The sequence below is a fragment of the Brienomyrus brachyistius genome, chromosome 14 (assembly GCF_023856365.1).
Source record: "Brienomyrus brachyistius isolate T26 chromosome 14, BBRACH_0.4, whole genome shotgun sequence".
Classification (NCBI taxonomy): Eukaryota; Metazoa; Chordata; class Actinopteri; order Osteoglossiformes; family Mormyridae; genus Brienomyrus; species Brienomyrus brachyistius.
In genome coordinates this window covers 13,053,933-13,081,868 of record NC_064546.1, presented here as the reverse complement: position 1 = coordinate 13,081,868, position 27,936 = coordinate 13,053,933, and the positions used below count along the sequence as shown (strand labels likewise).

Sequence of the window (27,936 nt, the reverse complement as noted above, 5' to 3'; positions counted from 1 at the left end):
ATCTTTTCTCATTTGTACAAGAGGCAAGATTAGTAGGCATATATATATATATATATATATATATATATATATATATATATATATATATATATATATATATGAAAAACATTTCACAGCATAGGAATGGTAAGTTCATACAGAGGTAAACGGTATTGCTTAATCGACAGAATTTTAGTCTCGCATCAATTCGAGTAAATCAATTAGAATTGCAAACTACAACTGTAATAATGTATCATTTCAAATGACTGAGGTACACGTTGTAATATGTTTTATAATGTTTACGCTTTGCTTATTTGATGCATTAAAATAAAATACATTTATAATAATGCCTGTTTCGTTCATTTCATGGAGTGCATGAAACTTAAATGTGTTCAAATGTTTTGGGGTGCAAAATAATTTTTTCCCGGTTATTTAATTTTTAAACGATCGTTCTATGGGCCTCATATTACGACATAATTCATAGTGATTGATTTGATCGGTTATGCTACCTGTAATCTTTATGTGGTAGCTCTGATAGAAATTCAACTTTTCAATCATTTTCGATATTTTGTAGATGTATCCAAGTTCTGTTTTACATAAAACGTGACTGAAACAAATGTTTCCCGTTTTAGTTGGTATTTTGTTATCCTGACGCAAAATGGTATGTTGATATTAGCTTTGCTGTGCACACAATAATCTTAATCAATGTTAATTAACTAACACCCTGCCGATATCTGATGCCAGTTACAGGTTATTTATTGTTTATAATGCAGTAATGATTTCACGGTTTATTTTCAATACCTTTTTCCCCTTAAAAATATTAAGTATTAAAAATGAGCAATTTGTTGTGTTTCTGGTGGTTTTAATTGTTGTCATGATTTTATTCATTCACCATCCTGGCGTATAATTCAAATAAATCGGTATAAATTGTCGTATCACCGACGTTCAGCTTTCTTGTTTGCACTTGTTTGAAATATATCCTACTATATTTAACTTCCTTTCATTGCGTTTCAATCGTCTGTTCACCTTCTTCCCTGGCAGAGATATAACATAATGTAAGGGTGAACCGGTTTTGCCCTATACAATATAAAAAAAAAACGTATTGAAGCATCTGAAGAGTTTGCGTTCCTTTCTTTTTAAGAAGCTCCCTTTTCATTGGATTTCGCGTAATACAATATTTATCCTTTCCATGGCTTTTCTATAAAATTTCATTTTGTCATGCGCCTATTTACACTCTAACCTCTAAACTGTAATAATAAGTGGTGATCTTATTTGACCTGAGAAATGACCTAAAATGCATCTCTTCCTTACATGGTTTGTTTTTCGAGTTTTCGCGAAATTACCTTTTCCAGGCTCGATCTCCCTTGAGTCTTCCGGGTGACGAGATAGTTGAGAAGCGGCTGTACATGCTGAGTGTGTTTCCAATGAGGTGCACGTGAAGACTGAAATAACAAAGGTCATATCCAAGAGACCAAGGGTCTTCACACTGTGTTTCTAAACAAATGTAGTTTCTTTGCCCCTGATCCTTCCGCAGCCCCAATTTATCTTCTCACTTCGTTTTTCGCCCTTGGTGGCCGCAGTGTTGGGTAACTCGGCCTTTTCCATTACCTTAATCAGACAATAAGCGATCCTGTGTCCGCTATGATCAGGTGCGGATCGCTATAAGGGTCTTATTATTTAACAGATTATGCTACTACTGAAATTACACTATTAGTCATTTAAACGTTAAACGAATGAGCAATTCTTAACTTAATCTTCCTGGGTTGCAGTTATGTAAAATCACATTTAATGTAACGCATGTAAGTATTTAAGGTTATTTCACGTGATTTTTTGTTCATATTATTATTATTATCTTGATCTCCAATAATAGCCTCAATGAAAGCACATTTTTGGCGTGCTAGACTATTTAACGATAAAAACAAGTAGGCTAATGTAGCGTGAACAAAACGTTATGGATGTAAACTATGCACGTTTTATTTGCATGTATACAGGCGCTGCTCCTGGGGACGAGGAAGTTACCTCTCAAGCACGGAGTAAGCTGCGCGCGCCAAAGTCAGATGAGGAGGCGCCCCTGCGCGCGTCCCGCATGGATGAAATCAGGTAGACTCAGGACATGTGCTGTTTGTCTCATGTAACGTGCCATAGGTTTTATTTATTGTTGGATTCAGCCCTTAATAGATATTTTTTTTACCAATTCGACCTATCTTCAAAAACCTATACGTGTTAATTATACTTTATAATCCATTTACTTGTAAACGCAAAATTGAACAGTATTTGATTACTGTTTACTTGTCGCTATAAATAACCCTATGAACCGTATGCATGCATATACATGACTGCGTTGCTTGTTACCTTCAGATGGTCTATTGCAGTTGTACTAAAGAATTTCCATTCTTGATTTTAAGTAAACTAATCATTTATTCCAGAGACGTCTGTTTTGAACTGTGTTGTAATATTGACTTTAATGTGCAAACAGTCGAAGTAACTCATCGACGTTATTTCAGATTCTGTTCCCTCCTTTCAATTCCATGTAATCCCTAAGATTTTAATTGCACTTGATCCTGTGGACTCCGGATAAAGTTTTTTTAAGAATGCAGCATAAACTCGTTTAAAGTATTGCTTTCCCACCCTATGAGGTACAGTCACGATATCTTTATACTTAATATTAAACTTTTGCGTATAGGAACACTTGCTTTTCCAAAACAACGAATGCTTCTAGTCCTGAAACACACCAATAAGTAATTACTGAAATGTAGTTTGATCATACAATATGAAATCCTTTCTGAACTCTCTATGACGTCACTATCCTATTTAAATTTATTTGATCAAGTAATTTAAATTCAAGCATTTAAATTCGATGGCATTCGAACACTGTTAGGAAAACAACATGTATTTTGGATTTTTTCCCATTTCGTTCCTTTCAAAAAAGTAACAATATATTCTCTTCATCGTATTTTTTTATGTAAAATTATTTGTCAAAAAGAAGGGGTTCCCAACCATTATTTGGATCTAATATATTAATTTGTTATAACAGTATGCAGTATCTCCACAGTACAGGCCTTTCGTCTGCATGATTATCCTTGTGGTCTATCCGCACAGATGCTGGCGAACCTTATGTACGCATAACTTTTAAAACTATATAGTATGATTTGATGTCTTAAAAAATAAGATTGTCCGATCATTCATACTTGGAATTATAAACGCAGCCGTTGAATAAATGAATTAATATATGATCTTTTTTCTGGTTGTTCTTCGTTAGTTTCTTGAAGCGCGTTGATTCAATATGTATCAATATGTAAATGACAAAATATATAGTAACTGGAATCAGTTTGTAACAAAAAGAGAAAAAACAGCACCGAATCATAGTTCTTTTGTAGGTTTCGTTTGAAGTGTAGCATGAATGATGATTATTATTATTATAATAAAAAATTGTCACTGCGGTAGTAATCATCAATCCGTCATCTATCCTCCAACCGCCTATCCCGGTTAACGTTAAGCATTGCCAGGGGCCTGACACCGCAGCACGTGGCACAAGGCAGGAGAGCACATATATTTAGTTAATATTGTCATACCAATGAGATCATAAAACTGATAAATATTTAGGGGAAAAGGGAAACTAATATATATATATATATATATATATATATATATATATATATATATATATATATATATATATATATATACAGTGGAGTCCCGACAATCATAAGCATCAGATATTTTTGTACATTAAAAATAAACAAAAACGTCCTTTACGTTATTATTCCGTTGAATGACATATTGGTTATTTCGTTTTTTTTTTTCCTTTTTTTGGAGGAATTTGTCTTACAGTGGAATATGTGTTACAATGTTACGCATCTGTTTATGACGTTGCGGTAGACTTTATTGCGGGATGGGTACTTACACACATCTATAACTATTTTCGTGTTCTGTCGCAACTATTTCTTTGAACTGAGACGGTAAGCATTACACAGCTTTATCAAACATAATGACAGATTTTGAAAAATCTTCATTGTATTTTATTGATGGACGACATTTGTGTCCTTTGGGTTCAGATTCCGTACACCTATTTCACGATTCTGGCGCCCCCTGCTCGGAGAATTGAGGTATTTCACTTAATTTACGTTCTTTGATATCTTAGTTATATTATACCTTGCGAACAATATGTTTAGTTAATTATTAATAATAAACTGTATGATTAAATTATCGAACTGACAGAATTACAAAATGAAATCTTCTATTATGTCTGAGATAATAGTTTGAATACCTGTAACATTTTTTTTCTTTTTTTTTGCTACGGTTTTCGATTCATGCTTGCAGTTATTGTAAAGCTGAACACAGGGTTAAGTAATTCAAAGATGATTTTTAAGGCTTTGGGTTTTCAGAACCGAATAACGAAACAGAACATGCATCCCGACGTAATCCCCACGTGAATTATTTTATTTGATGCTATAAAATAATATTACATGTTCGGAGTGACATTATATATATTTTCACCCTACAGACTCCCTGTTTATTTATCATTCGACCTTTTGCGGTTTTCAGCGAAGTGATGAAGCTGATGTTTGAATCCCATTTCCGGAGAAAACGAGTTTTCTTCAACAAAGCCAAGGTACGTTAATACATTTTTGAGTGTATATGTATATTTCAAATGACAGGTGTCATTTAATCTGTTTAAATGATCACAATTATAGGTTAAATGTATCTTTTTCTTAATTCTAAATACAAAGCTAACATCGCGATACGCCACCAACATATATAAAAATACTGTTCTTAATTACAGTTTTTCTGTACCTAGGCAATAAGTTCCATTTTGGCAGGATGTATTTTAATTTAAATTTTTAGCATAATACAATTGCTACTTGCTATATAATGAATGCAAAAAAGGTATCGACAATGCTGGCAATAATGACAGAAGAAAATTTTATAATAGATTGTCTTTTTCCTGAAAATTCAACTATCCTTTCCTCCCAACCTGAAGCTACTTTGATCTGTCAATATGAGCAGTATAATAATATAATGCTATTGATTTTTTTAGTGCGACCCCCCAAAAATATTGCAAGATTCCACCTAGAGAAAGAAACACTAGAAGTAATTTTACTGCTTAATCATTAAACCGTTCGGTTTTGGATGCAGTCATTGCGTCCTGTAATGTTTATCTCTCGCTTTTCTGCAAGGTCCTATATCCTAGTGCAAAATCTGAATGAATTCTGCATATGCATGCAGCATATATTGTATAAACACAGTTTTTCTTCAGTTACAGTAAAAAGAATGTCTGTTTAAAAATAACAAAACATAATGACTGCACCAATAAATATAACTAATAATAATCCCACGATAATCGGTTCGATTATGGTTTAGTCAGTTGTGGAATTAAAAATAATCCAAGTATCTGTCTCCCAAGCATTTATCCTGGTCAGGGTCCGCGACAGTCTGGGGTACAGCCTAGATAAGTTACCCGTAGGCTATATCGCAGAGGACATACCCACACACATAGGGGAATTTTCTACATGCTTCTGAGCCCGGGCTTCTACGAGAGACCCGCGGGACTCGGGAAGAACACCCAGACCTAAAGCGCAACGCAGAGGCAGACTTCGTGTCCCCGCTATGAAGATGGGTGGGACCCATTGACCCACCAAACTATCAATCCGTTTTCGCTTCTTCTGGTATTATTAGCTTGCGAGTTTTAATTGTTATCGTAGTTATAAGTACGTTATGCAACGCGTGTTCAGGGTGCAAAAATCATTGTTATATGTTAATTGACAATTACTGTGAGCTAAGGCGAATTATGGTTATAAGACCACATTTATTAAGATTTCCCATCATCACATTTTAGAACCCGCTTCCAATACGCCCACACACACGCTCTGCATACCTACATGACTTTGGTATTGCGGATGGAAACCAGGGCACCTGCAGGACACTGGTACTACAGTAAACAGGCACCCATTACACATGTGCATATCGAAAGCGGGAGTCAAAACCCCGACTCTGAAGGTTCATAGGGGCAGTGGTATCCGGCTGCCCTTCGTTGTTTAATCTAAATGTGACACTTAACCTTTCACTGAGTCATTGTTTTTAAGTATCAAATACTGAAGACCATGCAGTGGGCGATTCCAGGACTTGAGCCTTAGGGGGAAATACGGAATTAAATCACTAAATTGACTTAAAATAACAATTCTTCGAGGGGCAACACGAAAAAATATCGTGTCTATAGCCTTTCTAAATATGATCTAGATTCTAGAATATTCTATGCTGAAATCCAAATCACTTTAATATAGCCTACTTTAGGACGAATCTCACTGGTCAGGTATTTAACTCAGAAGAACGTGATTGTCAACTGTTGCTCTCACCCAGCTATTAAATTTCTAAATTAAAAACATACTTTTGTTGAACAATTTTAAATCCGTCCGGTATTATTATTTTACGGACTTGTTGTAGCTTGTAATTTTCTTCTTCTGGAAAGAGAAAGAATGATGACTTTTTGACAGAAGTGATTGGATTAATTTTTAGGAGGACAGACAGCACTATTTGCCACACTTCAAAGTATATCTATAACGCTGTCGGTTGTTCGTGCGTGCGTTAGTTAGTATTAAAATATTAAATGACAGATTAAGTCACTTGAATTCATTAGTTTTAAAGATGGCGATATTTCTTGTGTTGGCACCATTGACATGAATCCAGGTGAGCTTTAAAATGGATCCCGATTCACTTAGAACAAGTTTCGTGATTTATTAATAAAATAGTAAATATGACAAGAGCCGGCCTAAGGCTGGCTGTGTTTTAGCTAAGTCCGGCTACTCTGAAAGCATGTAAAGTCATCGACATGCATAGTAAGATAGCTCTGTTAAAAACTCTTAATTTTCTCATGTAACGGTTGCAGACAAACCTAATAACATTTTAATTAAGATTCTTTAATAATTAGCATAGGCCTATCGTAATTTGTGCGACCTTATTATTATTATTATTATTATTATTATTATTATTACTATTATTATTGTTGGTGTTGTTCTTGCCCAAAATAGAGCGTCATTGTGTGTTTGCGATCTATTTCGCACGACCTCTGCGTCTCTGTAACCGACTAGCAGACAGAAGTGACGATAAATACCAGCAAATAACATGTAGGTTGTCTCACTCGTCAGTTTACGAAGGAAATTACGAAGTACGTTATTTACGAAGAATTTCGGGGAAAACTCGCTAATTAACGGTTTATCTTTAAAGTTCGAGATTATGAAGTGTATACGAAGCTGTCGGGAAACTACCCCAGACCCGATTTCACTGCCTCCACCCATACCAATCCCGCAAGCTACAGTCCTTAATGTGATGAAGCAGCGCCGCTTACCGGTTCTATATTGTTTTAATAATGTTCGGCTTGCTGTTTTTTTTAAGATAAACATTTTAGTGTACTGCTATTACTATTACCAGCCTACAACTACTATTATTAACACCACCACTACTACTACTACTACTACTAGTAGTAGTCTAGTAATAATAATAATAATAATAATAATAATAATAATAATAAGTTGGTAATGGTGTTATTATCATCATAAATTATAGTAGCAGTTGTAGTAGTTTTGGAGCTTGGAATAGTACTGGTAGGACCACAATGAAGTGTTCTGTAGTGCATAATGCAAAGAGTGTATTTTAAACAGGTATTTTGTGCGATTAGTTCTAGTTAATACATCTCGGTTAATCTACTGCCGCGACTTTTAAATGTTGAGATGTTCAGTATCGGAAGGTTATGTGTGTTAGTGGTGAGGGCAAACCTAAAATGATTATTTAAACGATAGCTTTGATTAGTAGGAAATGTGCAGTGCAATTCTTTACATGTCCTCTAGGCGGAAGTGTTGGACCGTATTTTCGTAGACCTGCATCGTATTTAAAAAAATAAACCGAGAAGTTCATGCGTTCACTTTATAACAGGACCGGACTGGCCATCTGACATTCTGGTGGCATTTTTCCGGTGGGTGGATGGACATGTGAGCCCTCAAAATTTATACTGAAGATACCTCCTCTCCGGCTCCCCACCCACCCCCAAAATGTAGTATATTTACAACGCTCTTGTGGAGGATAAATGTACCTCAAAAGGCTGAAATAATAAAAAATGTGTAATTTATTAGACAATTCGTTTTTAGTCAGCACAAGATTTGGTTAATCTTTTGATTCTGTTTTTATATTAGTATTTGTTTATAATTACATTACAGGAAAATGATGTTAAATCGTTGACTGATGAGTAAGCCTATATAATATTTCAACAATAACGTTTTGTAGAAAAGGGTGGCAATAAAATGAGCAAATGTGTTATTTTCACAATATAAGATACGAACATGAAAACAAACGAATAAAATAAGAATCTATAGGCCTGTCATCTGATTTTCCCACTGTTTAGGTTGGTGAGGGTCTCGGCGATACTCATCCATACATCATCTAAACAGCATGCCCCGTTTTCTGTTTGGGGGGGTGGGGTAGGCGGAGCCTATCCAGGGCAACGTAAGGAACAAAACAGGTGGCATGATGCCAGTCCATCGCATGTAGGCAGAGTTTGATGTTTGCATTTTGGGGGCCTGAAGAACCACATCTTGTTCATCCTCAATGCAAATCACAGGCATGGTCGATGCACACATAGCCTATTGTTTTGTATACACTGTCAGGAAAAAAATACTAATTGCTTGTCACTGGGGCTGTACCCTCAAGGGTCTGCCAGTTGTACCCTAGCTGCAGGTAAATGTAACTTTTAAGGTATAGAAATGGACTCTGAGGGACATTTGTACCATTGAGGGTACATTCATGTTGTTTTTACCTTGGAGTATGAAACTGTACCAGGGCTGTATCCTGTTTTTCTAACAGCAGATCTATAGGGTAACAACTAACCGCTTATGCAAAAGTGCAAAGTGACATCCTGGAACACAGTTGTAAACAAATGCATTCAAACAACTAACCTAAACAAACAACTGCTGAATCCATGCATAATAACCTCTGTTATTATGGTAAAACGCTTAAAACACAATTTACTTAATGTAGCAGAAGTCGATATTGACATTTGAGTTGCCTCGGGTGACTAGGGTCCTTTCCCCAAACTCCTACAATGATGTCTATCCATAGTACCCGGAGGAAACCCACACTGCATGGAGAGAACATGCAACTGGGATAGGCAACTGGAATCACTGCCTGGGATAGGCAACTGGAATCACTGCCTGGGATAGGCACCAGGCCCCCTCCTATCTCTGATCAGATGGATGCAGCAGCCTTTGGCCAATCAATTTAGGTAGGCACGTGCCTGCCCAATATTTTGCAAAAAATGTAACGTATACATTAATTATTCCGTCAGCCGATAACTTGCCTACATTGACTGCGAATAACACGCCGTGAAATTCGCAGTAAACTTGCAGTCACGGTATTCTGGCCAATGAGAGAGCTTCCTCCGCTAGATTGCGTCTGTTAATCCCCTCCTCCTCCCCTCATCATTCCCAATAACGCTACACATAATCAACTAGCCGGCACCCCGTGACATTCACGACTCACATCTCAGCTGGACATGATTGAATGTGTAGGCCTGTTAGTTCCATGAAGTTTCAGAAACATTAATATCTGCGCATGTGTATTTTTTATGTCTTGTGCGCGGTTATAAAATTGTGCCTACCCACAAATTTGGTTTGCCAACGCCGATGGATGGATGGATGGATGGATATCAATTAAGGAAAATACATTTCCAACATGTAATAAAATACATTATGCCTTTAAGTAAAAAAGCGTTTAAAACGTTGCGTGCTTTTGAGCTAAGCATCAGTGCATATCATATATGAATCGTTCAAATCAATCGTTGTTTTTGGATTATAACCTTTACTTCTAAAGGCATAATAAATGTATAAAGTTTCGTTCTGTTACCTGTTCGACTTTTTGAACACTGCAGTATTCCATTTGACTATGCAATGATATTTGACTCAATGCAGGGCTCCAGAGTAGGTTGTGAAAATGCAACTAAAAGCGCGTAAAGTCAGTGGCAGAATGAGCGTCGCACGTTTCGTTACGGTTTCCCGGTATACGTTTCCTCTAAACGGTGGGAAACGTTGTGCAGCAACCTTCGAGGTACGTTTTCTCTCGTTTGGTGCGTGTGTCAGAGGTGTATATAGTCATTTTAGTCATAGATGCAAGAAGCTGTCTATTAATTTTTTCCTCACACACATTAAAGCACACGAACAAAAAGTTAAGTTTTGTGTATTTCAGGATTTTTGCCGCATTCTGACAATAGTGTAAACGTGGAGCACAGAACGTGGACAGTGCCGCCTTCGTGCGCTTCCGTGGCTGCGCGAGAGGTCAGAGGTGACTCCGTTATATTCCTTGAATAGGCACTTCGGTCACCAAGGTGATTCCTTTGTATCATGGGACTCATTCGGTCCTGTATATGCAGGTGTGACTTCTACACGCTTTCACAATATATATGCCATAAAGTCTTTCTGATTTGTTTGCATTTCTATAGGTATGTTTCTGTATTGTGCATGTTAGGGGACAGACCATTTCGTCAGTGTTTAATACTGCTGTGTTTTATTCTCGGTATCATTGCAGCTGGTTTATTTTTCTCGTGAGTGTTTCTGTAACAGCGTAACAGAAGTAGGAAAAATTATATTATCTCACAACCTATTAATTTACAATCAGGCACAATTTCAGAGTTGTATCTTTACTTGAATACACTTCCGATTAATTTTCTTTTTCATTGTCTCTTCATTTTTCTTATTCGTATGTTACAGGTATTATAAAGGCCAGCCTCCATGTTTAATTTCATACCCTGTTTTTGTACTTTTTAAAGTGATTGTGAATATTACTCTAAGTCATTTGCTATCTGTATGTAGCGCCCTGATGCTGGGGAAATGTTATCTTGTGTCACAACATTGTTACATATAGATGGTGTAACAATAAACTCACTTGATTTGACTATTATTGACTGATATGCTGTACATTTAGTAGTGTCATTCAGATAACATATAATATGCATGTTATGGGCTGTGATTTTCTGCACATTGTGTTCTGTTCATCAGTTAACAGTTCGTAGTATAACAGTAGGCTATTTGTCCCCAGTTTAACTGCACAATGAACAATGTTTTTCCTGTACGATAGGTAGTAAAACTGGCCGTCTCATGAAGTAAATGCTTCATTAAGTGCCTTTCCTTTTCCATTCCACTTCTGCTTGACTGTGCTAGAACTGTAGCCATTGTTGGTTCATTATGTGTGCATGTCACAGGTGGCTAAATTGTTGCCAGATAAATAGTATAACAATTTTAAGTAAATTGTGCAACCTTATAACTTTACCTGATTCACATTTTTATTATAAGGTGGATGGGAACTGTTTGCAAGTAAGACTCCATTTCCAAGAATGCTTATGTGTAATTTATCACCTATACCGTTAAAACCATTAAAACTCATATTCTATAAACAATGTATATTGTAACAATATACAAAGCTGAAATTGTACGCAATATTTGTTTTGGTTCTTTGTCTTAGAATGCCATTATGAGCACGAAAAGTGCAGTTAATTTGGCTTAATGATATGTTTCACATCGTCGTATATGATCGAGATTACTTGTTTTCTTTATATTTCTGTTTAGCACATTATTGACAGGTCAGCGGCTTCCTTTCATTAAAAAATCAAAAGTACAATCAAGGCAAAAATGCTACACAGAAAATAATGATGCATATTGTCTTAAGCGACAGGAACTAATCAAAATAGTTCGTTTTAGTTTTTAAAACGTTTGTTTTAGATGTTTAAACGATACCTTTATAGAATTTAAGATCGATTATCCCACTTGTCACATTTCTTTAAATAATGACGGGGACCATTTATAACAAATATTGATTTATTTTTGTTTAAAAATTACTAACTTTAAGTTGTAACGTAAATGTAAAATTTTGTATCCAAATCATCAGGAAAAACTCGAATTGTCCCTTTGCAGTTCGCCACCAAAGACTAATAACGAAAGCAAATATTTGGTATTGAAGGGCACTTCTTAGTTTAAAAGTACATACTCTTGGTGGAACCCACTTTAACCCTTGGTGTTTAATAGATTTGAAGGCTGTAAGAGGTCATTGTATTTAGACATTCTCACATTGGACAACACTCTGTTTTGCCTTGTGGAGGTGGGCGCTTAAATTAAGTGCTTTCAGTATAACAGCGCGTGTAGCCCTCGAATACTGTATTCGAAACACTACTGAAATTTATTTGAGTGCTTCTGTCATCAAGGTTCTTTCTCTGACGTCTTGTATAGGGGTATTGATTGTGAATAGATTTTTTTGTTTGTTTGTTTTAAACCAGTGACGATAACGTTGCTTCATTTTGGAAAGATAATACTGTCAACATACAGCACAGTGCAATAAATGGGGGAAACGCCAATAATGTTACAGTAAATTCTTGGGTGTAAAGTATCAAAAAGCAAAAAAACACTGTTATTTTACTTTAACATTCATGAAGTCGACTAATTGGTGCCAACAAATGAGTTTGATACTGGAAAGCGAAGACATTTAATTCCGTTTGGAAACGCATAAGTAATAACTCTGTATAGACTTGGCGGCAGTAGACGTGGAGCAGTAGATAGCGGCCCAAATCCTATTCAACCTCATTCAAAACCATGACAACAAGGAACAAGCTCGGATTTATCCCAGAAAGTTAAAGCACATTGTGCTAAAGCGTCAATCACGCTTTATTTCGGGACTGAACAAATGCAAAATCTTGACTGGAACAAATGCTTCCAACGGGTCCAGGACGTAGGGCTACACTTTCCTCCTTTGTTCTCGGCCACTGGTTGGCATGTATTTGTGTTCCTTTTCGTTCGACCACCCAGGAAGCCTAGAAGGGCAGATCGTTCGCCTTGGAAGGCTGTTTCTGTCACCAAGGCGTTGTAGGGGTGGTTGGTTCGAGTATTGCATGGGAACTGTGCCTCGTGCAAGCTGCTCCTGAAGGACCAGTATCAGAGCCCATTGAAATGTACTACTGCAGCATACAGTAGAATGTTTGGTTAAATTATTTGCAGGATACCGTTTATTTACGATTGGACACGAGATGGCTGCAATGTTCACCAATTATCTTCAGGGAATAATTCGTTTTTCGGGTTACGTCACAACGGCGTAAGAAATATTATTTAGTATTAAACGTATACGGAAGATCGATTAAAGCTTGGTATAAATCATTTTGATTGATCATTTTGGGGAACCCGATTTTATGCGTGCGAAAACTTTCGATTTTCGATTTTCAGATACATTGGGTACATCTTAAATTACACTCTATTTGGCTGACTAATGTTTAAAATATACAGTAGAATATTATACTTCATGGAAATTATGCAATTTCTTCGTACGAATGGAAAATTTGCTGGTCAAAATTGCTATACCTGTTCATTGAGGCATATAAGAGTTTCAGGTAGTATCCCGCAAACTTTATGCAACGTACAACAATACGCCCGAACTTTACGTTTAGTTTTACAGAATACACACGTTTTTAACTGCCTAGGTAAAATGTAGATGCTACTAGCACAGATGTCATATGTTTCGTACCTTTAGTGGTGAGCTAAAAGAGCTATTAATAAATTAGCTAAATCAACTCTTCGCATCAGGCTAATGGGTCACTTTGTATGTAAATATCTAAGTTGTTAGTGGACAACGGAGGGGGTCGTTGGTTGTCACTTGCCACCCAAGACGTCATTCAGCAACAACAATTACCATTATCTCTTTCCCACTTTTAGCGAATCAGACAGAATATGTAATGATGATGAGTGTTTCCTTTGGCTATTGTGGAAGTAACGGCGTATTCTTCTGCGCGTTTACACCTACCCTCACTTGGATTTCTGCACTTGAGTCTTTCAGGTGCTTAGCATCCCAGTGAAGGAGAGACGCTGAAAGAAAGCACTGTTTGCAGTGCCCAGAGCTGCAAATATAAACATCCCGCCGCCGGGCTCCACGGGGTATTTGAGGTCGCGTTTTGACAGCGTGCTGATCCCCTTAGCTCCTGAAGTGGATAGACCTCTTTTCGGACTTGACCTGAGATCGCATACACCGAAAACCCACATTTTAAATGATGGCTCTCTCCGCTAAAATAAGTTTCACCGTAAGGAGCATTTTGGATTTACCCGAACCTGAAGCCGATGCTGCTCATCGACACTCTCCAGAGCGCCCCAACTCTCCTTATTCTCCATGGTTGGACAGCGACCGGAGTCACTGCATATGTGAGTATTCATGCAATTATATATAACTATGTGTGTTTCGTCATTTTCATCTTTCATCTTCGTCTACAAATCAAACTGAGTACACGGGAATACTAACACGTGATTTTCATTTGTGCAGCTTCGGACGAAAGCAGTGCTGAGATATTACCCGACTCGACGAAGAAAACTGAGCCTTTTTCTGAAAGCGCAGAAAAGAGGAAAAAGCGGCGCGTCTTGTTCTCAAAGGCCCAAACCTTCGAGCTGGAGAGGCGTTTTCAGCAGCAGCGGTACCTGTCTGCCCCTGAACGGGAACAGCTGGCGCACCTCCTCAGCCTGACACCAACTCAAGTGAAGATCTGGTTTCAGAACCATCGTTACAAGATGAAGAGAGGACGGGCGGAGGTATCTCAAGATCTCGACCAGGCGCCTATGCTCCGTAGAGTTGTGGTGCCTATTTTGATTCGGGATGGCAAGCCGTTTAACACCTGCATTGTCGACCCAGACAAGACATGTAGCGAAGTACCGCCTGCAGTGGCCGCGACGTCCTTCAGCCTCCATGGGTACCAGTCTTTTCAGCATCCGTCACCCTTCGCCTTATTCCCCAGATATCAGCACTTACCGAGCTCTGCTGCATCCAGGCATAACTGGGCCTGGTGAAAGTGACTTTGTGAACATTTCAGCGACTATTGAAGCACAGAAAACTAAGAATCCACTTTTCAACACGGGGTCACGAGAAATGTGCCATCCCAGTGTCATTTTAATTAAATAATTTCCATGGTTACTTAAACAATTTAAGAGTCTAAACTTTGTAAGATACAGAATTGAAAATATTTTGCACATTTAAAAGTATTTTTGCTGATGAGCTGCCCTTAATTTTTGTATATAGATTTAAAATGAAATGTTACTTTTCCAATGCACGGCATTTTATGTTGTATTCAAGTTTGCCTAAATAAAACATCATCGTCGATTTTTAATGATGGTATCCATGTAGATTTGAAGAAAATTGATATTACTATGTATAAATGGATTTAGATAAAGTCATAAAAATAAAAAGGAAAACATCATTCTATTTTTTCTTCATCTAATACTCCAATAAAAATTGTTCAGATGAACAATTATTTTAGTTCAACTTTAAATCAATATGCATAAAACTGAACTGAACGCAATATTTAAACGAACATAGAAAAAGTATGTAACAGGTTTTAATGGGGTTTAAAATTCTTTTTCATAATTCGAAATTTGTGATGTTTTAATTTGACGCCGATAATAAGATACATTGATTTTATCTTTAATAAAATCAACGTGTCTTATTGAATCTATAATATTAATAATACTAATAATAATTTAAGGCGTTCAAAACATTGCTATTAATTATTTAAGTAAAATCTAGATGAAGAAAATGAAGACAATGTGATTATTCAGAACCATTTGTATGAAAATTAACACGCATATACGTAGACCTGGTAATATAAATAGTTGAAACCTCACTGTTCTTTTTATTATTATATCCTAAAAATGAAGGGAGTTGTTGGAACTAAACGGCTGGACATTTTGTACTTGTTTAAAATCAATAATTAAAAATTATGTATTCGGAATGGCTGAAAGAAATGTAAAATATTCTGGCAGCGCCGGCATTAATTAATAAATCTGCGAGTTGTTTTTCACGTAATGAAATTCAAATTGAAATTAAATCCTATCAAAAACTTTTTTTCTGATACGGATATTGAAGTATGAATCGAATTTTGAAATAGGCCTATATCTTATCGAAAACGTTGCATGAAATTCTGTTTTATTTATACACTTCGAACGGTATAATTAAAACGTGATCAAACTTATCCCAAAAATCAGCCCAGCTGTGAATGTATTTGGTCAGACGTTGGAAGCAGTCAAGAAGTTCAGATAGAAGGAGCTTACGTTCGGAATTCAAAGAATAACTCCAGAACATTGTTAGGAGGCTGATGGAAACACGGGGGGCGGGATTTTGTACAAGAATGATTCCCTGCTTCCTCGACCCTTAAGTTGTTGTTCGCTCTTCCTGGGACACAGAAGCGCATCGTCGCTGTCACCTGGTCCTTTGTTTCCTCGCGCAGGCCACCTTGTCTTCCATACGGAGGAGACCGCCCGGACCCCTCTGCTCGACGCATCTCCCCTTAAACACACTTTTTTGTGTCTTCTCCTGAAAGGGCCATTGTCTAGTGTCCAAAAGGACCAAGACAAAATCCTCAGTGTTTCAATTCTCCTACTGTTTAATCAGTCCCTGGTAACAAATTTATGGGTTTTAACAACACAATGGTGTTTCAAACCATCGTGTATTTTAAGGATGACAAAACTGGCTTTCAAGGATCGCCACTGGTTATTTAAATTATTGAGGGACATAGCGAATCTGCTGAATAGATTGTTTCGCTCGCCCAACGTTTGCTTTCTTTCTTTCCATTTATACTGTATAAACGACCCGTCCACAGACAAACTAAGTTTCCTATGTTTCTATAAACAAACCCCGCCGTATTGTCTGGATAAGGCAAAGGTCATATACATGAATTTAATTGGCTATAAACAGCCAATTTTATTTAAAACGCTAAAATAAATGCATTTGTTTTGTAGATAAATAAAGCTTATACACTGCAAACATCTCCCGACTTTTCGTTTGGTTTTGCTGTTCAGGGCGGAAGCAGCATCAATGTAAAAATGTGACTCGATGAGTAGGATTTATGATTTGGTTGGTTACGAAGCACGTTTAAGCGATTTTAATCATTACAGACTGCACTTTTATCAGGACACGGTTCTTCATAAACATGGGACAAATATTTGCGTCTACATTCAAATCGAAATGCTCGCTAAAAGTTAAGTATGCATTAATTTACTCAAAATGTCGATAATGCAATCTAAATATAAATCACGCCAATATATATATATTACAATTACAATTACAATATAACTTATTTTGCATAAAATATTACTACTAAACAGAAATAGTAAACACGGTAAAAATTACTTAAGTATTTTTTCATATGTGAAAATGTCACAGTGTACGTTTTGTAATGTATATTGTATATTGTACGTTTATATTGTATTTTGTAGTGAGTGCGAACCTATATCGCTACCAAAGTGTAACCTTTTTTTGCAGTTCTGAGAAGCATCATGTCTTTTTTTTAACTATTTCCAATATATATTAAGCTATTCTAAATAATATTTATCTATTAATTGTATTTCTGGGTTTTATAACATTATCCCATCAAGTTGTTGTATGCATCCTTTATTGCCAATGAGCTGTTATTTACACACAGTGGGTAACATTGTGACTTTGGGGTTTTGGGTGTAATTCCTGGCCCTGGCTCTGTGTGTGAGAGAGTCTGAATGTTCATTCCCTGTATGTTCTTTCCCTGCTTGTTTCAGTACTCTGGGCTGAGTTCTCCAGTAAGAGTGTCTCTTAGCATGTTACGAAGACTTAAAAGGTATTCCTTACTGAAGCTGTTTACTGTTCTACGACTAAACGGTCCTTTACGTGCTTGTTTAAGGGACAGCTTAAGTGCGCAACTAGGTGGCATCCACGTGGATGATGCCGAACTGATTGACATTGATGGTTTGAGAGTTGATTACTCCCTCCATGCAGTGACTGCTTGAGAGAAGATGGTGTTCTTTGTAGATATATGTTTTTAAAATATTGCATTAATCAGAACTGGGGAGAACCCAAAATATAAAATAGACTGAATCATCTAACCATAGGGTGCCTCCCCACATTGTAGTGTAACATAATGTGATATTTATTTGTTTTTGTTTTTGTTTTGTTTTTTTTGGGGGGGGGGGGTACATTACACTTATATGTGAGCCTAAGTTAACCTGCAGTGGCTGCACGATTCTTGAAAAATGTGAACCACGATTTTTTTTTTGCTTAGAACTGGGATGACGGTTATCTGTATCTATTTCCTCCCTTTAATTTAGCCGTTTATTGAACTCATTAAACTGCAAAAAAGACACTCAACGAAAGGTGATTTTACCAAACATGTGATTGATCCAGGACTGACATATCAACTTCTGACAAGAGATAGGAAACACTCAATTGGCCATCCAATTAGGGTAACTAAAACAGCCATACCAAAAGTTCCAGTACCAAAAGTTCCAGTACCAAAAGTGTCAATGGGGTACTTCTTTGGTACTTCGGTACTTTAGGGTGGGACTTTGGAAACGCTGTCTTTGTCGAACGGTTATACAAATAACCTGCCTCTGAAATGCAACATAGTCGCGAACTCAGAAAACAATGATAAACTGGATAAATCATAATAATATTAATATTATTATTATTTATAATAATAATTGATGCGTGGACAAATTAAGTGACCCAGCCTTTGCGATCTTGTCGGAAGAAGCAGAGATCATAGAGAGCATAAAAATAAATTAAGTACGTTCTGTAATATAATAGGACAGCACGAATGTTGCTGTAATAAATATATGGGTATTTATGAAGCAAAAAAGTTCCAAAATAAATTTCTCACGAGACCGTCTCGGAGTGATTTTAACAGCAGGGAAGAAAATGATTATGATTGTCTCAGAGAAAGTATATATGCAGCGCTCATGCAAAAGCAGCAGAGGTAATAATTATTAAAACTGCAAAACTTGTTTTTTTTTTCCTATGACAGAGTAAAAATGTTTTAGTGAAACCTAAACTCCCTGCGATATAATGTCCATTTATAGAACTGAAAGTAAGAGAAGTCTGATCTTAATCTAGCTGAAGGGTGAAGTAGGAATTATACCAATTTTTACGCCCGTGGAAAACCACCTTGAAGTACCGGGATTTTCATATTTTCTTAAAGTGATGTGATCGGATAGGGATGTGAATCGAGATTGTGGTTTTTTTACGATTAATTGTGCAGTCCTGGTGTTGACTCTTAATGAACCACATGAACCGATTATTTGACGTACTTTTATTATGAATCTGAGGCCAATTAGCTTCAGAACAAGAGGATGACATACTCAAGCCATAGAGTCAACACTGGGGGGTGGACCAAAATATCGGCAGACCGCCCTTTCCTTCCCAATGAAAAAATAAATACATACATAATCATCAGCACGTTCTTTATCTTTTATTATCAATCCGCGCGTTACTGCATGAGGCCAATTCGTTGCGCATGCAGAGCGCGAGGATGAAACACATACCGAACGAAAACTGTAGTCATGTATCAGACAAAATCATTTTGTTATATGGATCAGATATTTTTAGATATATTCAGTTGTGTACCGTTAGCGATGTTAGTTTTATTTTAAATGAGCATTATGAGCTGATAGCAGCGATAAAAGACAACTAAGAGCGGCTGAGACCAGCCTTACTAAAGTACAGTATGTCTTACAGAAGGTGTCCTTAACTAAAGACATTTTAGGAACCCACGGGTGAGTTTCCCGAAGCCTTCTTCTTGTCAACGTCTGGAGTCCAGTGGCAGCATACTTTACACCACTGCATCCGACACTTTGCATCGCGCTTGATTATATAAGGCTTGGATGCAGCTGCTCAGCCATGCACGTAAACCCATTCCCTGAAGTTCTCTACGCACTGTTCTTGAGCTAATCTGAAGGCCACACGAAGTTTGGAGGCATGTAGCTATCATCCATCCATCCATTTTCCAAACCGCTTATCCTACTGGGTCGCGGGGGGTCCGGAGCCTATCCAGGAAACAATGGGCACGAGGCAGGGAACAACCCAGGATGGGGAGGGGGCAGCCCATCGCAGGGCACACTCACACACCATTCACTCACACATGCACACCTACGGGCAATTTAGTAACTCCAATTAGCCTCAGCATGTTTTTGGACTGTGGGGGAAACCGGAGTACCTGGAGGAAACCCCACGACGACATGGGGAGAAAATGTAAACTCCACACACATGTGACCCAGGCGGAGACTCGAACCCGGGTCCCATACTAACCACTGCACCACCACGGAGTAAAAGTCTAGACCGGGATTTTGTTTCAACCAGTCAGTTGAATACTCTGTGACTGTGACTCTTCATGCTCAACTGGTTGGTTAAAACAAAATCTTGGTCTGGACTTTTACTCTCCAGACCTACATTACCCAACTCTGGTAGCTATTGACTCTGCAGACAGTTGGCGACTTCTGCACACTGTGCGCCTCAGCATGCGTTCTCCCCGCTCTGTGTTTTTACGTGGCCTACCACCTACCCCTGAGTTGCTGTTGCTCCCAATTGCTTCCACTTTGTTATAATACCACTAGCAGTTGACTGTGGAATATTTAATATTTAGGAAATTTCATGAATGGACATGTTACACAGGTGGCATCCTATCACTGTACCACGTTTGAATTCCTGAGAGCGACCCATTCTTTCGCTTTCATCCACCTGTGGCCATTGAAGCGGAAAGCGGCACAACGATTGGAAAAAGAAAAACTCTTAATTATGAAAAGAAATCACAAGGAAATCGTTTTTACTGCCGTAAAAATGAGCTTATTAGAAACAATTCGTCACCGACTTAACTTTGTAACCTAGGAATGATTCAGATGCGCCACTAACCCCATCTTCAGGTGAATAAAGGAAATGCAGCGTCGAAAGTTACCGTTGCACTACAGCAGTACAGCAGCCCTGCCAGCACGTGCAACGGCGTCACCAGTTACAGCGAGCATATGGACAGAAGTGCACGACGCCGGTCGATTCAACCACTAGATGTCAGTGTTATACCTGCTTTTCAGGACTATTTCCACATTATTAGATTACTGGCAGCAGAATGAAATCATTCAAATCACCATCGTTGTACAATGCACAGATCACTACACTATTAACTGAAAAACGTGAATGCTCAGCATAAACTTGACTAAAGATGATATTTGTGTAGTAACATGAATTGCTATCAGTAAATCGGATTCAAATAATCAAAAGGCTTGCCCTACGATTTTCTGCAGTGCGGAGGCCTGAGTTATATTAACTTGATAGCAACTGGATGTTCGTGGGCAGTCATGCCCAATACGAAGACGAGTAATAGGCCAGGCAAAGTTAGGCACACTGCAATATATACGACATAAAAATCTCTTAGCAGTTTTTGACAGTTTGAGATATAACCTGTAATTTCTGAAGGATAGATGAGTAGCCCTATTTGTTCACTCATTATTCAAAACATCACTCCGTCATAAAGTGGCGGGTTTCACATAATAAAGCTGAAATAATGTAAAATGAAATATATTTATGCTATATATCACATTGAATACATCAATATTTAGTAAAACTTACTGTAAATGGATTCTCGTTAATGAAATAGCCTGTAAATTATTCACAATTTTGCAGTGTTTCACATATTTCTGTTCCACCCAAATAAATACAACTAAGTTTAATAAGGACAAGTAAATATACGACTAAATATTACTAATTAGGACTTCAGTTTTAATCGATGGCAACCGAGTGACAGCCGCGAGCATGTAAGGTATATTTTTTGCTAAAAAATATTGCGTTGTCAGTCAATACCACTGACCTCCACTTTTGTACCAAACGTAAACCATATACAGTACTGTAAAGCTTTATTATTATTATTATTATTATTATTATTATTATTATTACACTTCATTTTACGTTTTATCCCGAGATAAAGCTCTTTCCCCGATTATGCCGCATTTTGTCGTGAATGGTGGAATCCATTGTTCATTGTTTACCTGCATAATAACATTTTTTCATTTAAAGTGTTGCGTTTAATACGCCAGAGTTTTCATTTGAAAGTGTCATTCCTTATACTCCATGAAAAATTCATGAAGCTTTTAGGTGACTGGAAGAGTGTCGTAAATACAACAATGCTTCAGTGTTCCAGCAATATCCTGCAAACTCTACTGGTGAAGAGCTTTATTGCGAACAATTAGCGAAAGCATCCCGACTAATTAGTGTTAATTGATCGTAATAGCCATGTACTAGTACAGACAAGGGGTCTAGATTCAGATAATCAAGAAAGCTTTTGAAAATTAGTAATTAAGGAAGAAATATACTATAGAGAAATCATGTTATGATTCTAATTGCCTGTACTTCGCGCGCGCTATAATTTTGTATAATTTTCTCTGCAAGGTTTGCTCACCTATAGATAATAGGGCCGAGAAATTAATTAGGTCAGTAGCTAGAATATTTATTAGCATTTTGAAAGAATTGTGCGAAACTTAGCTTCCAGTGCCAACACTTGCCAAGGCAACCTTTTGTGATTCTTCCACAGTCATTGAAAGCAATAATTTTGATGCAGTTGCGGAAAAAGCACATTTTCATGAAGTGTCACGTGCTTGTTTCTTAACTGCAACATTAGTAGTATTTAGTCTAGATTGACATACAGGGTTTCATGGCTGTTATATTTGTGGAAGTCTTAAAATTGAATGTGATCCCGGGGGGATAGCTATAATACTGAAATGTCAATCACATATATCTAAAAGACTGTAAAACTTATAATAAATATTTTAACGTTAAATAAAATAAAAGGGTCAACATAAATGATTATGACACCTTTATCGGTGTATCTCACTTTTGTTAACACTTAAACACTAACAATAACCCTAACCCTTCATAAATGCTTATGTCAGTAATTGATGTGTATTACTATGTAACACTATCTGTGAAAGCAACGGTATAAAATTAATTATGTATATACACAATTAATCACGGATTCTCGCATTAAAGGGAGTAGAGGCGTTCAGTGTTGCTGCCTACCTATACACCGTTTCATGTCGCGATGTCATCTTCCTTACTCAGCTAGAGTAATTATTCGTAGAAAGAGCCCCATTCACTCAGCTCAAAACGCGAAGTATTCCGGCCAGTCGGAACTTACAATTCGGCTCCACCTGCACCCTGGGCTTAAGTTCGTGGTATCGCCACAAGAAGACGCTATGTTTCTACAGTTTTATGGCATAGTGAATCTGGAGGCTTTCCCGTTTGTGTCTGAACTTGATGGTTTGTCGCTTACTCATTCGTTTGACCGTTGCGGTATTTATTGTGTATATGCCTATTATTTTTTATACATTCTCAGATTGTTTATGAACACTTCGCCTAAAAACCAGGCATAAATAAGCAAAGGGAGATATAACATTATTATTATTATAAAATCTAATTAGTTTCAAGATAAATCAGTTCTTTAACAGGTTTTCAGATTGATATGCAGAGGTGAAACTAATTCCAATATAGATAGATAGATTGATTGATTGATTGATTGATTGATTGACTGACGCATAAACGCACTCTACCGTATATATCCATTTTTACACATCTGCAACATACACGTCTTCACGTCTTACGTTTAACATTATTTTTTAACTTTTGCTCAGATTTCGGTCGAATAAGGGTGCAAATTGGGTTATTGGTGCAATGTCACAATTTCACATTTGTTATTATTTACGGAAAGCAGTAGGCGCATTCGAATTAATTTCAGACTGGTGTACAGTGTAAGTGCTATTCGGTTGAAGTTATTTAGATGGGGGAAAAACTGCAATTATCCGCAGATATCAAAATACTAAAATAACAATTGTCACTGGGAAAATATTTCTGATGTTGCCGATATCCTGACTAGGATGTTCTCTGTCTTTGTTCTGTATCTCCTCGGACACGCTTCAGCTTGGCGATTCTTTGCTGCATAAGCAGTTTTGTGCGATAGACAGCTGGACGGACGGACAGGTGGATGATGGATGAATTTCAGATGTTGGCTCATATTAAAGCCCGAATGACAACAATAATAAAGAATGTAGATGCATGTTGCAACGGTCTAATATTCAGAAAACCCTGGTCTTACACAACTTGCTCTGATATCGTGATTGAATATTTAAATATAGTTATGATATTATCTGTTTATTGAAGATAGGCTTACTGTATTATTTTGCATTTCCAATTTTCATATTGCGGCGTTTCACAGTAGCTGGCAAATGGCTGCTTTGTTGAATATGTCATCTGCTTTTCCCGCTGTCAGATATTCGGTCAGTGTAGTAACCCATTTTCGCACTTAGGCATATGTTTAGGCCCTTTGAGGATAAACATAGAAAACCGATAGCTTCGCTCAGACAGAGCTTGTTTTAACACCAGTATATGTAGTTCAATGAGTGCACTTCAACGGTGACGAATTGTCTAGGAAGGCTTTATCTATAGGCAAATAACTAATGTTGGGTTTCCGGGAAAAGACTTCTTTGCTGAAGGGCAGTAATGCTTATATCCTTTAGAAGCAAATATAGCCGTAACGGGGTCAATCATTTACGCATCCACTTAACTGATGGATATGTATTCAGTCGTTGTTTGTTTCGCCTCGCATTACATGCCGTATGTCCAAGTACGATCAAGCATACTACAAACATCGTTAACAAGTGCAATCACTAGACGCCTCTTAAGTCCATTAAAAGTCGGGAGTTCAATTTAAGCCTTTGAGACAGTTTCCAGCTTTGAGTGGCCCTCCATCTCAATATATACACACAATCTCTTTATAAGGTCCTCTACTAAAAATAGATTTTAAAAGGGGAAATAACAAAACATACCGGTGGTAGTGTTGATGTAATGATGCTGATTATTATTGACTATAACAAAAATTAGAACATGTAAAATCATTGACTTACGGGAAATAATTAAAAAGAAAATATTTTCTGCATATCGGGGAAAAAATAGGTTGAATTCTTTTAATGGGATCACGGCGTACATGACACGGGGCAGTTCGCGATTAACACATACGATAAATTATGCAGGGCTGCATGGAGGATAGGGGTCCTTTGTAATGTCGCTCTGGCTGCCGATGCCCCGCCTCTGGTGGCAGTCTTAAACCTGGCGCCCAGCTAAAACAAACGAAAGCCAGCCCTGAGCTTCCACTCAATCCAATTAAGGCGGACTTCGGGCACTTTCCTACGTCTTCATCCAGCAGCTTTGACGACGTTAAGAAAACTGCAACAGGAGGATTTGGCCAAAAAAGCGGGAGAGAGAGATTGAGAGAGATTGCCTTATCATTTTTCTCCCCTCCAGCCGCAGAACAATGTCGATGAGCCCCAAGCATACGACTCCTTTTTCTGTTTCCGATATCTTAAGTCCCCTTGAGGAGAGCTACAAGAAAGTAAGTATGGAGAGTAACAACTTGGGGGCTTCCCTCCCCACGTACCGACAACCGCAAGTCTCCCAGGCAGCAATGCAACAGCACCATATGGGCCACAACGGGTCGGTCTCCGCCACTTACCACATGACTGCAGCTGGGGTGTCTCAGTTGTCACACACCGCAATGGGGGGCTACTGTAACGGCAACCTGGGAAACATGAACGAGCTTCCGCCTTACCAGGACAGCACGAGGAACTGCAGCACGGCCACCGCGTGGTATGGAGCCAACCCAGATCCGCGCTTTTCCTCAAGTAAGTGGAAATCAGCTACGGCTAATTATGTTACCAGGTGAGACGGTTTTGGAAGTTCACCTATTTGACATTGCACAGAAGACCAATTTAATGGTTCTTCAAAAGAACCATTGACTTTTTATTTAGTTACTTTTCTCGAAAAAGTATAAAGTATTTGACAGGTAACAATTGGTCTCTTGCTCCCTAAGACACATGAGCGGAGGTCAAAGAAATCAAAGAGAAGAAGTGGTATTATTTCAAAGCGAACTTCCACAGGCTTTAAACGTAGTTACTTTTAACTGAAAAACGGCGGACAGTGAATTGCGAATATGTAATTTCATTAGTGTTTAATTATGTCAATTTACCATTGTGAAGTTAATTTCATTTTTATACGAATTTATATTTGATCTATATATGTATGTACAAAATGAATTTTATTTTACAAGTATACAAAATATGAACTATATATAGTGTATCAGTTGTGTTTATATCGATGTTTGTAATTCATAAAACGTCTGATTGCCTATTATGCAGTTTGTTTAATTTCTTCTTCGTTGACAGTGCCTTTTATTGCTGTTTCCGTTCTTTATCTTTTGTTTTCCTCTTCCAGTATCTCGCTTCATGGGTTCCTCCTCCGGTATGAACATGAGCAGCATGGGAAGTCTGGGCTCTCTAGCGGATGTAGGGAAGAGTATGGGACCCCTATCCAGCACCCCCCGGAGAAAACGGAGGGTGCTTTTTTCACAAGCTCAGGTTTACGAGCTGGAGCGACGATTCAAGCAACAGAAATACCTCTCTGCTCCAGAACGGGAACATTTGGCCAGTATGATTCACCTCACCCCGACTCAAGTCAAAATATGGTTCCAGAACCATCGGTACAAAATGAAGAGACAGGCCAAGGACAAGGTTTCCCAGCAACAGATGCAGCAGGACACTGGCTCTTGTCAACAACAACAGCAGTCGCCCCGACGCGTTGCCGTGCCCGTGCTGGTGAAAGACGGCAAGCCTTGCCAAGGGGGCACCCACACGCCGACAAACGCCATCCAAACGCACCATCACCAGGCAAGCAATGTCATGATTGTGTCAAGTAACAGTTCAGCGATGGTCCAGCACCAGAACCCTCAGGTTGGGAGCGCGAGCCACTCTCCCGATTTAGTTCAGCACTCCAGTAGCCCCCCTTCCCTCCAAACGCAGGTGTCAGGCCTACCGCACTTAAACTCTTCGAGCTCTGAGTACGGCGGCCCGCTGCCCTGCTCGGCCTTATTGTACGGCAGAACATGGTGACAGCTGCAGAAAGAAGTACATTTTTAAATGCGTACAATTACATTGAGGGTATCTGCGGAACGGACAGCGATGGCTGCACCTTCTCTATGCTAAGTTTGCTTTCCTTACAAGGAACAATTATTTATCCTTGATTGGATACGTAGACGCTGGAACTGAGAGAAGAATCGAACCCAAGAAGTAAGATCTATCAAGCGGATGTCCGAGCAAAGAACTCGCGTCGAATTCGAGAGCAAATAGATTCATTAAAATGAACCGCTTAGGCCACAGAGCAAGTGTGTTTAAAACAAAACGACACAATAAAATACATGTGTATGCTTGCGTCCGTATACATGTACGACGGAGGTAAAACGAGAGAATCCAAACTGAAATGAAGGGCTAATTTGGCTTTTGACAGACTGCTAAGAAGGATTGAAATAGCTCCGATTTCTAACAACTTAATGTAAGACCTAGCTTGTATATTTCTGTAAAAGGTTTGGATTGAATGCATAGTTTTTAGCGATCTGTATATTGTATAAATTTTTTTATCGACATTCAAGTTTGCTTGTATTATATATAGTTTCATTGTTATTTGTACTTCTTATTTTCTTGTAACTTATATAGATACCTGCCATATATATAGTCATACAACCATATTAATAAATTATATACAATTTAATTCACATTCCTTTACTGAATTTCATTTAAAATTAATGCATATATTTATGAGCACTACGCGCGTTTTTCTAACCAAAGTTCATTATATGAATTTAAAAGAAATGTACTATGAAAATTAATCGCTAAGAATTTTCATATAGCCTAAGTTTCGAACCATACCTTTCAGTACATAACTATATTACGATTATCAACAATTTATAAATACAGCTAAAATCAAATATTTAAAATTTTTGCAATTGAACATTAAAAATGCATTTTACAATAACAACAATAATAATAATGTATGAAATAATTTTTTAAAGCTTATTTAAGGAGCAGGATAAATGTCTGAAACGGCATCATATTTCATAAATATACCGTAATAGCCGAGATTGAAAATGGTTGGAAACTGAATAATACGTTTCGTCGCTTTTTTTTTTTTTTTTTTTTAAATCAAAGCAAATTCTCAGGAAGAGAAATGCTGACATTTAATCACATTTGGTTGCGATGGAAGAACTATGAGCTAATGTTTAATATAATCGTGTTTTTA

The 27,936-nt window shown here is 37.7% G+C and overlaps 2 protein-coding genes across 4 annotated transcripts; both read left to right on the top strand.

The window, feature by feature from the left end:
- The first annotated feature begins 52 nt into the window (after positions 1-52).
- nkx2.1 (NK2 homeobox 1) lies at positions 53-27,376 on the top strand. 3 transcript variants are annotated; one of them, XM_048975393.1, is made up of 5 exons: positions 53-126; positions 1,971-2,079; positions 4,035-4,085; positions 4,525-4,591; positions 10,728-10,914. In XM_048975393.1, exons 1-5 carry the CDS (start codon positions 99-101, stop codon positions 10,734-10,736), a joined length of 264 nt encoding a protein of 87 aa, XP_048831350.1. In that variant the 5' UTR covers positions 53-98; the 3' UTR covers positions 10,737-10,914. The 3 variants fall into 3 exon arrangements, with proteins under 3 accessions (XP_048831350.1, XP_048831349.1, XP_048831348.1); XM_048975392.1 differs by lacking the exon at positions 53-126 and having other exon boundaries at positions 1,931-2,079; XM_048975391.1 differs by lacking the exons at positions 53-126; positions 1,971-2,079; positions 10,728-10,914 and adding exons at positions 25,114-25,490; positions 26,080-27,376 and having other exon boundaries at positions 4,065-4,085; positions 4,484-4,591.
- Positions 11,419-15,142, top strand: nkx2.9 (NK2 transcription factor related, locus 9 (Drosophila)). Its single transcript, XM_048975394.1, has 2 exons — positions 11,419-14,189; positions 14,308-15,142. Exons 1-2 carry the CDS (start codon positions 14,039-14,041, stop codon positions 14,823-14,825), a joined length of 669 nt encoding a protein of 222 aa, XP_048831351.1. The 5' UTR covers positions 11,419-14,038; the 3' UTR covers positions 14,826-15,142.
- Positions 27,377-27,936: the final 560 nt, after the last annotated feature.